Source organism: Arvicola amphibius, chromosome 11 (assembly GCF_903992535.2).
Source record: "Arvicola amphibius chromosome 11, mArvAmp1.2, whole genome shotgun sequence".
NCBI classification, from domain to species: domain Eukaryota; kingdom Metazoa; phylum Chordata; class Mammalia; order Rodentia; family Cricetidae; genus Arvicola; species Arvicola amphibius.
In genome coordinates, this window is record NC_052057.2 from 104,552,860 (window position 1) to 104,567,390 (window position 14,531).

The following is a 14,531-nucleotide window of genomic DNA, read 5'->3' on the forward strand; positions in this document are numbered from 1 at the left end:
GAAGAGCCTGTTTCTTTTTTTCTTTCCTTTCCTTTCCTTTCCTTTCCTTTCCTTTTCTTTCCTTTCTTTCTTTTTTAACTGATCCTTCTGTCTGTCTAGTACAATAGACTCCAGCCGTCTTGGAAAAACACCATAGCCAGTTAACCCTGCCTAATCTTCTTTGCTCTCAGTTTGGAAAGGACCCCCACTCCCCATGGGACTAGAGTTGACTTGGCAGTGAGCTAAACCCTCTTTTGATAAGACAACTTTGTCCCTCAGTTCTGGCCAGTTCCAGTGTGAGCAAAACCTAAGAGTTTCCTTTCCGTCTTCAAGTCCCCTTGATCTGGGTTTCTGTTTCAGGTATAGTTGGGGTAACGTTCTGGCAACATGCTTCTATTGTAGAACCAAAGGCCGAAATATTCAGAAATGACTCAGGCTAGGTACAGGATAATGGGGCAGAGCACATTTCTAAACAGAGGAGACCTAGTCCACATGCCTGATTTACAGGGAAGTGTGGTCTCCTTGGAAGCCTGCTCTAGCACGTAGGTGTGCTGTTTCTCTGCTTCTACAGAATCTATTTTCTTCCCTCAGGTAAACAAAAGCAGCTTGCTCCTGAGGGTCCAGCAGTACAATAAAGCCACACCTTGACTCATGATGCAGTTCTGAGCCCTCCTCAAGCATCTGCCATAGGTTGAGAATACACATTGAAAATGTATTTGACACACCTAACCTATAGAATATCCCTTAAAAGTGCTCAAAACACTCACTCACCTTAGCCTACAGTGGGCAAAATCACCAATGCAGAGTCGATTTTATAAGAAAGTAGGACACGTCACATATAATTTATTGAACACCTTGGTTCACGAAACATTAGCAGCACAGTACTGCACACTACAGCTCACTCCACTGATGGTGCAGCTGACAGGCAGCTGCGGCTGATCCCAGGGTGTGCAGGGAGTGTTACTCATATAGACGTGAAACTCATATAGACGGGGTTCGGAAGAGGCTGGGCTCTCTCTCTCTCTCTCTCTCTCTCTCTCTCTCTCTCTCTCTCTCTTGTTTTGGCTTTTTTGAGACAGGGTTTCTCTGTGTAGTCTTGACTGTCCTAGAACTCACTCTGTAGACCAGGTTGGCCTCGAACTCACAGAGATCCACCTGCCTCTGCCTCCCAAGTGCAGGGATTAAAGGCATGCGCCACTGTGGCCCAGCACCTTTGCTCTCTTCTGAAAAGCTCTTGTCACACTGCACATTCACACCCTACACTTCCCGGGCTAAATATATACTTTATTCACGTGTGTGCTCAATTCCATACTGTAGGTGATTTGGGTCAACTGGGAGGGATAGGTTATAAAGAAGTAGTGGGGTTGGTGAATAATCAATAGTCAATACTGCATGGCCAGCATGGGGCCCTGGGTTCAATCCCCAGCATGCAGAAACTAAACAATGGTGACATATGACTATAACCCTAGCATTCAGTAGGTAAAGGTAAGAGGAGCAGAAGTTCAAGGTCATCATTGGCTGCATAGTAAGTTTAAAGCCAACCTGGAATACATGAGATCCAGCCTCAAAAGAGGGGGGCAGGGGAGGGATTAAAGGCAGTTTTGTAATGTGACTTCTATACAGTCGGGAAGAAAAGGCTACGGTGTTCTTCTTTTGCCCTTTCTTCTGCCATCTTTTTTTTTTTTTTCTTAATCAAAACATTCCTAAAACACTCAAAATGGATTTCTTAAAGCCAGATTTCAGCCGGGCGGTGGTGGCGCACGCCTTTAATCCCAGCACTCGGGAGGCAGAGGCAGGCGGATCTCTGAGTTCGAGGCCAGCCTGGTCTACAAGAGCTAGTTCCAGGACAGGCTCTAGAAACTACAGGGAAACCCTGTCTCGAAAAACCAAAAAAAAAAAAAAAAAAGCCAGATTTCAGAAGATCGAGCATTGCAGGCTCTTGGCAGAACATGTGATTGTAGGTCTTGGCCACCAAAGTCCCTTTTCTCTCTCATCTCAGGAACCTGGACATGACCAGAAAGATCTTCACAAACACCAGGGAGCGGTGGAGGCAGCAGAGTGTCAACAGCGCCTTCGCCAAGCTGAGGAAACTCATCCCCACTCACCCTCCAGACAAGAAGCTGAGCAAAAATGAAACGCTTCGCTTGGCAATGCGGTATATCAACTTCTTGGTCAAGGTCCTGGGAGAGCAAAGCCTAGAGCAAACAGGACTAGCTGCTCAGGGAAACATTCTGGGGCTCTTTCCCCAAGAGCCCCACCTGCCAGCCTTGGATGAAAGACTTCTACTCAATGACTATGGAGTTTCCTCCCCTGGCCCCAGCTGTGAGGCTCCCTAGGGTGGCTGTGGCTGTCAGGCCCCCGGGGGCAGTACTAGTTGAAGAGTTCTGTGGTTGTATGTGTGCTGTGGAGAGGTGTGACGCAGGAACTGATGGGGACAGAAGCTGAGAGCCGCAAGGGGACTTGAGGAATGTTGCTCTAGCCTCTTTACCCCAGGACTTCAGGCAGAAGGACTTGATCTGTAAGTCTGCACGAGACGATTGCAAAACAGCAGAACAAACTGCCGCCTCGCTCATGACTTCAGTAATGAGGATTTCCTTACACTGGATCTCAGAGGAATGAATGATGCTTGTTGCTCTTTGAATATATTTAAAAGTTTGCTTTGAAAAAGGAGATGTGTCTGATTGAGGGTAGAGACAAGAAGTCTTAAGACTGATGAATGAAAAGGTAGTCACTGTGAAAAACCAACACCAGAGGAGGCATGGGTCGTCTCTGGAGGGATGTCCCTTTGGAGCAGAGCCGTGAGGATACTGTGGGTGGAAAGGCTCCATGTCCTTCGACCTCTACAGAGTCATCACAACCTACTTGGCTGCATAGTAAGTTTGAGGTCAACCTGGAATACACGAGATCCAGCCTCAAAAGAGGAGGGGGTCAGCCGGGCAGTGGTGGCGCACGCCTTTAATCCCAGCACTCAGGAGGCAGAGGCAGGCGGATCTCTGTGAGTTCGAGACCAGCCTGGTCTACAAGAGCTAGCTCCAGGACAGGCTCTAAAGCTGCAGAGAAACCCTGTCTCAAAACAACAACAACAAAAAAAAAAAAAAAAAAAAAAAGAGGAGGGGGTCAGGGGAGGGACAAAACACAGATTTGTAATGTTGACTTCGAAGCTGAGCCTCTGAAACCAAATAGTGGATTCCATTCATTCGAGGAAAAACCCTGGTAATTTAGGAGCTAGACTTCATAGTTTTCTTATTAAAAAAAAAAAATAGCTGAAATGAGGAAGCAAACCCCTTAGTTTGACACATTGGGTACTAAAACTTTAAATGCAGCCTAAATTCCTGCTGACTTAAGTCCCGCACAAGTCAATAATTAAGAAAAACCCAAATAGTGGCATTTCGCATTTTGCTGTGAGCAGACAATAGAAATAAGGGACCAGATGCTAATGAACTAATGCATTGAAGGCCAGGGAGCACTGGCTGGATCTTAAGCTGGGGCAGGGTAGCATCCAGCAAACCAGTGGAATAGTGAGGATGCTCCAGTCCTCACTCCACACCATTCTGGTCCTCATGGAACTTGGATTCAAAGATGAATCCAGCAGCTGAGCCGTCAAATGCAGATGTCTATCTCTGGGACATTTTATCTCCCCAGAGTTCTTTTGGCTTTATGATCGCCCAATCATAGGTGGGACATCTATGGATTGTGGTTAAGAATTTACAGTGTCTACACAATGTAGAATTTAAATGTCCCTCTGGAATGTATTTTATTCATAGGTAACCACATCATTAAGGTCGATTTAGCCAATGGACTTGTAGCACAATGGGTTTCCCTCAAAGCCCTTTGTTTATCCTCACTTGGTTCATTTCTCCACAGAAACAGTATAGAGACAGGGAACCACAGAGGACGCTGGAGTCCTTCCTTCCACCCTAGAGTGTATACCATTCGCACCAGCTGTGGGAGGTTCAAGCTTGTTCCCAGTTCATCAGGCAGTGGGACATTTCTAAGTTTTAATGGTAGTTGTCAGTTAAGTTCCACTGCCCTCTCATCTGGCATTAAATAAAGTACATTTGACAGTGACATTTTTTTAAAGGATTTTTAAAAAAAATGTATTATGTATACAGTGCTCTACCTGCATGCCAGAAGAGGGCACCAGATCTCATTACAGATAATTGTGAGCCACTGTGTGGTTGCTGGGAATTGAACTCAGGACCTCTAAAAGAGCAGCCAGTGCTTTTAATCTCTGAGCCACCTCTCCAGCCCCAGGGACTTTGTTTTTATTTAGATTCTTTGAACATGAAGAAAGTACAGAGGCCCTCGGTCCCTAGATGCAATTTTTTTGCTCTACACAGACCACACTCACTTTCCTGATTGCTGGAGCTTTTTTCTGTGCTCAGAGGGGACCTCCCACTGAAATGCTCCAAGGACCCCAAAATGATGTGAGGAGGTTGCATCATCAGTACAGTAAACAAGGGGGACACTTATTTAAAGAAACCCTAGAGGAAATCCATTTGTAAGCGAATAAACCTTTACAATGTTATGATATGGATGTATTTATTCAGCTTTAATTTTCTGTACCAAGTTGAATTAAATTAAGACAACTGTCAAAAAATAAAACCAAGCCGGGCGGTGGTGGCGCACGCCTTTAATCCCAGCACTCGGGAGGCAAAGGCAGGTGGATCTCTGTGAGTTCGAGGCTAGCCTGGTCTACAAGAGCTAGGTCCAGGACAGGCTCTAAAAGAGCTGCAGAGAAACCCTGTCTCGAAAAACCAAAAAAAAAAAAAAAAAAAAAAAAAACAAAACAAAACAAAACCAAAACAAACAACAAACAAATAAAAAAAACAACTCTAATCACATGTGGTCCCAAACCTAGTTATGATATGTGTGAGACCGGAAGTTAATTCAAAACTCCCTCTATGGTTTTCTTTGATGAACCTAGTAATAAGTCTTCACAGTTCAGGGCTGGAGAGATGGCTCAGAGGTTAAGAGCATTGCCTGCTCTTCCAAAGGTCCTGAGTTCAATTCCCAGTAACCACATGGTGGCTCACAATCATCTGTAATGGGGTCTGGTGCCCTCTTCTGGCCTGGAGGCATACACACAGACAAAATATTGTATACATAATAAATAAATAAATAAATATTAAAAAAGACTTCACAGTTCAAATGCATTATTGTCTACCAGATGCTACATCTGTTTATGGGCCATTTGAACAGAACTACACTTCTCTGTGAGTATTTGGTCTGCTTTGGACAGTAATGGAAATGTTTAGAAACCACATTTAAGCAGAACCTTGTTTTATATAGACTATGTTACTCCGTTGCACAGCAAAGAAAACAGATTTGTCTCGACGGTTGACAGACACAGACGCCTGTCTCCTGACCTTCTCTCTAACCCATCCAAGGCGCTGATCGGTCACCATGTACTTGGAACTGAAAATGAGCAAGAGCCTTATTGTTATGTTAACCTTTCCTCAAAGCATTTAGTCATCTTCATATGCCTCTCTTGTGATATGACATTACCACTCCCTATAGAATGTGAGTAGCTGTGTCAACCAAAGATTTTATCTGTTGATGTGTTGTGTCATTTCTTAACCATTGATCATAATTTGCTATTTAACTGTTAACTTATTACAAATAAATTATTTAAAAAAATAATTGTCCTTTTATTTTTAGGACAATTTTATCTCCCTTACCTGACTTACAACCCTCTTTTCCTTTGCTGTGTATTATGGACACCTGTATATATCCTGTTCTTTCTGAAAAACAAAAATCCACTTGAGTACAGGGATAGACTCTGGTGTTTAATCTTCACCAAAGTCCTATAACTGGCCCCTACTTCTAAAATGTGAAAAAGATCCTAAGACTATCCATGCCCAGAATTACAGTTGGCTTCCCCTGCGGATATGGGGCGGGGAGTGGGAGAGAGAAGGCATTAAAATAAAGTTACACAGGCTGGTTTTTCTTTTTCCTTTTCTCTCTGAGACACTCAGTCTAAGGCTTTTCTTTAAAGCTCTCCATAATTACCACCCAAGAACACCCCTTACAGCACCTGCCTTGTGAGTTTCATCATCTAAGAATGGCTTGCGATGGCCAACGTAAGCATTAAGTTATGCATGTCTGGCTTTGTCCTTAAAAAGGCCAAAGATGAAAAGGGCTAGGGATAATGGTCAGCTTAACTGATGACCTAGGCCAAAGGTTAGTCAAAAGTCACATCCTCGGCTGGAAAGGCCAATGATCTGGAGGGATCTGAAAGTCCAATAGCAATGCAAAGTGAGGGATTTGCAGCAGGTGTTCGGAAAGGAGCAGGAAGGCTAGAAGGTCCTCCAGGAGCTCCAGAGGCCAGGGGTGGCAAGGTCTCTCCAACCCAGTGTCTTGTGCTCCACTTGCAGCTGACTGGAAACAGACAAACGTGCGTGGCTTCATTTTCTTTTCTCTTCTTCTCTAATAGATTATCACCAAGAAGTTTTAAAGACACCAGATTTATGCATGAGCTTCAGTGAGGTTCATAATTTACCGAGTAACATTTATTACAGGAATTTAAAAATGTCCACTCGAGAAATTTTCTTGGTAGACTAGCGAAGGCCACTGTTCACGATCATCATTAGAGGAATTTCGCAAATATGGATTAGAGTGGCCGCAACCCCATTCTTTGTTCTAAGTAATCATAAAAAGAACTATGGAAAGACATAATCAGAATTCTGGTCAAAGAAGTATGTCCACGGACTTAGTGTAGTGACACCCCGGTAGAGCTAGCTAGGCCACAGGTAAGACAAAAGATTTCTTCAATTCCAGAATTCACAATCTGTATAATGAGACCTTGTCTCTGGAATACAAAGTCTTTTTCAAAGACTTATAGAGATGAATATTTTAGCATTATATGTAAGGAGCATGTGAGTATAATATTAAGAATAAGCCTGACAAAGTTTTCACTATCTGCCAAACACCGAGTCCAAGAACTTCTAGTATATCGACTTACCTAATTTTCATAATAATATTATATTTTCTAATACAGCATTAATTGTAGTCTATTAATTATATGCAGGTCTTTTGTGGTCCTGGGAGCAAACCTGGGTCCTTGGACATGTCTGTCAAGCACTCTACCACTGACCCACATCCCCAGCCCTAAAGACATGTGCATATTATATCAATATTATTGTTGCCATTTCACAAGATATCTAAGAAAATATAACTGTGGGGTCACACTGCTGCATCAGAATGCTACTCTGGGCTGTTTCTACAAAGAAGAACTGCATCCCATAAAGCCAGGGTGACATCACACTGTTTTATTTACATCCGGGTCAGACATACTGTTAGATAAATAAGCACCAAAGTCCCTAGGAAGAGGAAGCTTCCTGCTCCAGAAGCACCAGACCAGGGTTAACACCAATAAACCTCTGAAATCAGACAGCTGCACTGAATGCGATGCCTTTGGTACCACAGGTGGCTCACAGTGTGCAACTGTTGGGCTCCAGCCAGAGGTGGTTTGCTGGTCTTTTGGTCCAGTCCCTGCCAACAGATCTGTTCTGCCTCATCTTGCCTTCCTGCTCCATAATGGCAAGTAGGCCAGCTCAGACCTCTTCAAACACTCACTGTATCCCCTTCCCCGTGGTTGGCCCCTCCATCTCTCCTGCTCTCCTGGTCTCAGCTCTCCAGAGTTGGGGAGAAGGGAGGACTTCTGGTCTTGCACAAAACGCTTTTCTTTACCGCATGTAAGCTACATTCTTGCTCTCTGTAAATCTTTGTATCGATTTTGTTAGCTAACCATGTACATGTGTTAGGTCTGAAGGGACTAGAGCAGGGGTGGGAGAGATGACTCAGTGGTTAAGAGCACTTTCTGGGTTTACAGAGGACTCAGGTTCAGTTCCCAGCACCCACATGGCAGCTCACAGCTGTCTATGACTCTAGTTCCAAGGGCTCTGATGCCTCTTTGTGATCTCTGTTGGCACCAGGTTTGCATGTAGTGCATATACATACATGAGGGCAAACACGCAAAACAAAAGTAAATAAATATTTTCTTTCTTCAAAAAAAAGTCTAAGAATGATCATAGAATTAGACTTCTTGGGTTCAGCAAAACTTTCTTGTATACAATCACATGACCACTGTGACCAGATTATATTTTGAGGTAAATGGAGTATTGTGTTGAAATAACTTGCATCTTCTCCAGAAGTCAGATAATAACTTCAGTACAGACATATTTTAATATTTCTCTAAAAAAGTCCAGATTGAATTCTACTTTGTGCATGTACACGTATATGAATATATGTTGTCTATTTGGCCTTGTGCTGTTTTCTCCCTGCACACAGTGTATCTGCAAGGGTACAATTACACCCAAAACTGGAATATTTGGACCCCCTCGAGTCCCGTCTCCGACGGCACAGAGTGGATTTTGAGAGCGTTGTCATCAATGAGACAAGGTTCTGGGAACCCCCTGGAATGATGAGATGTCTGTGACCTGAGCTGGGTAGTGTCTAAGTGGTGCTGACGTGGAGGTGGGGTGTCATATCAGTGACAGCTGGCAGCTCTCTCCCCTCTCCTCTCATTGGCGCCGGTGAGTAGCTGGACCAGGTTAGGGGATCAGGTAGCTTAGATTCCCTAAGTCCCATTTCAGCTAAAACTGTGGTGCTCATACGAGACCTCTGAAAATATTTCTGAGGATCTACTCCACTCATACAAAATTGTGCTGAGGCCGGGAGATAGCTCAGCGGACGAGCACATGGTCCATGCTCTAAGTCCTAAGTCAATTCCCAGGCCCTAAAACAAACAAACAAAAGTCCCCATTCTATTGACTAGGACTCTTGTGGAACAGCCATTCCACTTACCTTACCCATCCATCTATTCTACCCAGCTACATCAGTGGGTATGTGCAAATAAAACTCTGTGTTCTTTTTCCTCCCTCCTTCTTAATCTCTTATCCCACAGTCTTGCAAGTCATATAGCATCTTTTCGACGTTCTTTTTAACATCTGCATATATAACATGGTACGGATGTTCCAGTTATCCTGTCCGCCAGTGAGGGATACTGGGGTGTCTCCAGTTTTGCTGCTATGAACAATTGGGCAATGAACACCTTGAATGTCTGTTTCTGAGCTTGTTTGCAGGTCCGTTGCATCTGCAGGACAATGAAGTTTTAGCAGAGACACCGGTGTTTTTATTTTCACACGTGTCACCTGCAGACCATGTTGACAGCTGCTGAGATACTTGCCAACCTGTCAGAAAAATGTTTTCTCAATGTGGTTTCATTTGCATTTTTCATCATGAGTATATCTCTGGGTCACTTGGGTCATTCCTTTTTCTGTTCCTGCAGAATGTTTTATCGGTCGCTGCCTTCTTTTCTCTTGATTTGTTCATCTTTTTCTTCCCAATTTTTGAAAGATATTTATATATGAAAGAGGTTAACTCCTTTTCTATGGTGTGAGTGATAACTATCTCCCCCAATAGTTCATTTAAGTTCCAGGACTGTCAGGGCTACACAGAGTAAACACTGTCTCAAGAAATAAAAACAAAAACAAATAAACAAAAAATTTTGATCTTAAGGTTAAAAATGGATTTATGGTTCCATACTTTGAATCATAGAGAACTCTATTGTGTTTCAAGGCCTTTGTTCTTTTGAATTCATGATAAAATCTTGCAAGGCCCTGTCTTTGAGGTTTTTAATTTAAAAAAAGTTTGAGGAGGGAGGGTGCTGCGAAGGGAGAGAAGGAAAGACTTATTAAGAAGTTGAAGGTTAGGCCAGGGCCACACAGTGAGACCCTGTCTAAAAGACAAAGGAATAGGAGGTAGAGGAGGTGGAGAAGAAGTTACTTAAATTTGAATAGAAAAAATATTACTGTCTCACTTCGTCAAGATCTAGACTAGGTTCTAGTGCGGAAGCAGTTCAAAGACCTGCTCCCTGGAGCTCTGACACAAGGAATACAGAAGTCCTAGACCAGTAGGTCTGTGGCAGATCAGTCTTTCTTAGATGGACAAACTGATAGAATACACATCCCTGGGCTGGAAACAGAAGAATTAGCAACAACCAAGACAAAAATAAAGATGCATGTGTTGTCAGCCTCTGTCCCAGAGGCAAAACGTGAGAGTTTACCCACTTCTAAGGAAAAAAGGTTGTTTTGGCTCATGGTTTTGGAAGCTGCAGACCAAAGTCTCATGATCTCATTGCTTTTAGGCTTATGAAGCATGGCACCATGGGGGAACACATAGCTAAAGAAAGCTGGTTGCCTCATGTTGCAGGAACCAAATGGTTAGTACCCATTTACCCTTTGAACACAAGCCCCATATGATTTAATTTCTCCAAATAGGCTCCCTCCCCTAAATTCCCTACCACGTCTTAATAGTGCTATCCACTGGGGAACAAGCCTTAACCCATGAACCTTTGTGAGATATTTCAGTTAGAAACTTCACCATGCAATGAATATTGAAATTGATGTGAGGTTTTATTAATGTATTTCTCTATACTGTTGAAGAAACCTTATTTAATCATAGGGTACTTACACTTCTATGTGTGGTCAAATTGCATCCTTTTTCTACATTTTGACTATAATTGACATATCTCTGAAAAGACAGACTTTTTGTAACAGAACCCTTACTAAAATCTGCCTGGGGAGGCACAAATGTACCTTGTCTATGTGGCATGCTGTGTCTGTCTTAGGCACCTTGCTCCTCTTCCTCTGCCACCACACAGCGACTGTGCATGGGAAGCAGTGTCTCCTGAAGCCCCCAGGAGACAAATGAGCTTCCTTCTTGCCTGCCTACTTCTGACTCTTTCTTCTGGACAGGAGGCCCCAAGAACTCAGCTTCTATCAGACTGGGGTTATTTTGTTCCTTGCCTTCCCAGACTAGAGATTTTGAAAGCAACTCGCAACATATCCTTTGTTTCTCCCTGAGAGGATGTGGGCTTTGACTTCAAGAGGAGAGACACCCAGTAGGGAAACTGAGCGGGACACATGGATTGGAAAAATGACAGAGAAGGCAAAATGGAGGAGGGGTAACAGCTGTGACTGCACTACTTGGCACTCGCTCATGGGCATCAGGATACACCTCGAGGACACATGATACAAATGTATCTAAACGCTCAGGTTTGGGTTGAGAAGGAGTCAAATTAGAAACACCTGTTCTAAATCTTAGCCACTCTCATTGCCTGTCTCCAGAGCCAAGGATATTCTAACCATTGTTTTGAATCCTTCTAACCACTATTTAAGGAGGCTATTTCTCCAGCTACAGTTGCAGGGAACTGTGACTTAGAAGAGTCTAGCAGACCAACATGAGACCAGGCTGGTAGTGAACAGGAAGTCAAGGCTCTGAACCAGGTACTTTTTCTTCTGCCTTTTAGAATAGAAATCGGCACAATGAGATGGCTCAGCAGATTAAGGCGCTTGCCAAATAAGCCTGGGCACCTGAGTTCAATTCTCAGAATCCACAGACTCCACAAAGTTGCTTTCCAGTTCCACATTCATTCCCAGGATGAGCGCCTACCCACGCCCACTCACTTAACTCGACCTACCTCCCCCACCATCACCCATGAACCCATGCACACATAAAATAAGGAAATAATAGAAACCCTAGCTAGGCTGGCCAGTGGACTACAGGGATGCCCCCTCTCTGTCAGCACTAAGACTACAGATGTGAGCTGCCACATCTCCTTTTGCTGTGGATGCTGGAGCCAGTGAGACAAGTTTAGTCAGTGAAATGCCTGACACATGAGCATGAGGACCTGAGTTCGGATCCCCAGCACCCACATAGAAAGCAAGGGGTGGGGGGTATGGCAGCATGCATCTGTAGCTCCAGTAGAGGAGGGCAGAGACAGTCAGATCCCTGGAGCTTAGAGGCTGATGGTCCTAGCCTAGCCAATCAGTATCTGCTGATGTCAGTAAGAGCCCATTTCTAAATACTGAATAAACCAATAAAAAAGGTGAGAAGGTGAGTGCTAGCTGAAGACACTTAACATTGAGCTCTGATCTCAACAGGCACGCATGGATACACACAAGCACAAACATACACACACAAGCACAAACATACACACACACACACACACAGGTCACTTGATTGAGACTCAAGGTATATTCACATGAACATGGGATCCTTTTTATGTTTCAAAAAGAAGAAAAAGAAAAAGAAAGCCAGGCAGTGGTGGTGCACGCCTTTAATCCCAGCACTCGGGGGCAGAGGCAGGTGGATCTTTGTGAGTTCGAGGCCAGCCTGGTCTACAAGAGCTAGATCCAGGACAGGCTCAAAAGCTACAGAGAAACCCTGTCTCAAAAAAAAAAAAAAAAAAGAAAGAAAGAAAGAAAGGAAGAAAAGAAAAAGAAAAACCTGATCATAGCCCCTAATTGTAGAGAAAAATAGTATCAGTCAATTTCCCTGACTTTGTCTGTTAAAAGCATTGGATAGTTCAGTTTTCTACTGTGGTTTTAAATACAAGTTACCCAGCAGTTGAAGATGACTCCCACCATCTGTACCACTCCATAGCTGTTTTTCTTTCTTTTTCTGTTTTTGTCTTATCCTTAAGCAGAGGAAGGATGCAGACGTCCAAATTCAGAACCGACTAACCTCCTCCCCCTCCCATCCTTATTCCCTTCTGGAACAGAATCAACGCCTTATCAGTCTCTGGTAGAGATTCTCAGATGTTATCTCCATAGGCCAGATTAGGAGGCTCACACTCTCCGCCCTGAGTAGGAGTGAGCCAGGCATTCTCTGTCAGCAGCCTTTGCTCTAGCAATCCAGATAAATCAATTAATAGGATGCAGAGCTACTGTCTTGCCTTTCTCCACCCCATGCCTACCTCCCTCGGGCTCCCCAGACCCCTCCGTCCCCTGTCTAATACCATCTGAGAGTCCTTATTTACGAGAGGGTTTGTGCAGGTGCAAGCATTCAGGCCGCCTGCAGCACAGAGGGCAGTGGCCTCCTCTCCCTTCCTATCCTCCAGGCTTCCCCTCTTTGTTAAACATTTTTCTTCTTTCTGGCTTTTCAGACCAAAGGCCCCCTCGCTGGCTAATCTAATCGGATTATGCTAATTTGTACTTCACGAACCTAAACAGCATAACCGGACTCTGCAGAGGGTTAAGGCTAAGAAGAGAGAGGGACAATGACTTCGGCAGTAAAGCTACCCTCTAAGAGTGCAGAGAGAATGCAGATTCTGTGTTCAGCCTCACAAAGCTGCTCCTCTGGGAAGCCCACAGTGCTCTCGACAATTTTGAGTGTCCAGGGGCCCCAGCGCTAGGGTCAGAGCGCGGCACACAGCAGGCACGAACAGGACCAGACTGAAGGTGTCGTTTCTCTGGTGGACAGGAAGCCTCCTCTTTTCCATTTGCTCCACAGTTCCCCACTGGGTTAATCAATACCTAACCGATAGATGAGCTGAAGCTATGACGCAATCCCACACGCTACCCGCGGTGGACGATGCTGGGCGCTCTCGGATGTGCGAAGTTGTTAGAGACTTGGTGCACTTAAAGATTCCAGCTCTGGTTGGGAAAGGTATTTTAGGAACAGAAACTGGCAAACACCTCCACGGGATAACACCCTTCCTCTTTTGTTTCTGCCCTTGGGGGGCCGACCACGTCCCTCATCTTTCACAATCTTCTAGGAGTGAGTTTTACTTTATTTTAAATCCTTGTTGGGAGTGGGGGGGATTGAGACAGGGTTTCTCTGGGTAGCCCTGGCTGTCCTGGAACTCACTCTGTAGACCTGACTGCCTTAGAGATCCGCCAGCCTCTGCCTCCCAAGGGGCCGGATTAAAGACGAGCATCGCCCGCCACCCTGCCTAAGAGTGATCTTTAAAGGCAATTTATTTTCTCATTAAATTTTATGCCTTGCCAGAATATATAAAATTAACATATTAGTTAATTTTCGTATTGGACTGATATAAGATTTATAAGTTTGGCACTGCTTTAGTGATAGATTTCATATGCTTTGGTTTGAATCTGAAATATCTTTATAGGCTCATGTTTGAATGTCTGGTCTCCAGCTGGTGATGATGTTTTCGGAGGTTTTGGAAACTTAGGTTTAGGAAGTAGGGCCTAGGCAGAAGGACTAGGGCACACGGGGTGGGATTTTGGAGGTAAGTTATCTCCAGCCCATCTCTGCTTCTTGTCTAGCAAGAAATGAATGGTCTCTGCTCCATTCTTCAGCATCTAAGACATCCTGCCCAAGCACATGGAGCCGAGCAAATGTGGACTGAGAAACCACGAGACAAAATAAACCAATTTTTTTCTTTAGATGTTTCTTGTTTTGTTTTGTCTGGTATTTCTGTCCCAGCGATAAAAATTGAACTAATACAGCTTGGCTCGCATGGATGAAGCCCTGGCGTCAAGCTCCAGCACCAAAAATAAAATGAAACAAGTTGGTATTTTTGAGCTCTATTTTCAAGCATTGAAAGCGAGATAGGGATGTTAAACGGGACCTCCAAGAGGGCTCATCTGAACCTACTGTTCCCACTCCTTTTGCAGCATCTTCCTTGCAGAAGGCTGTACCTCAGGTCAAGGGTACTATTCTCTCTCATGTACAAATGGGCTTTTGAGACCAACTGCTTTCAAACTAAAAATCCTCCTGTCTCAGCTCTCGAGCACTGACTG

At 44.2% G+C, this 14,531-nt stretch overlaps 1 protein-coding gene across 1 annotated transcript; it reads left to right on the top strand.

Moving 5' to 3' along the window:
• The first annotated feature begins 1,988 nt into the window (after window positions 1-1,988).
• Tal2 (TAL bHLH transcription factor 2) lies at window positions 1,989-2,315 on the top strand. Its single transcript, XM_038346915.1, has one exon. The coding sequence runs from the start codon at window positions 1,989-1,991 to the stop codon at window positions 2,313-2,315; it is 327 nt and encodes a 108-aa protein (XP_038202843.1).
• Window positions 2,316-14,531: the final 12,216 nt, after the last annotated feature.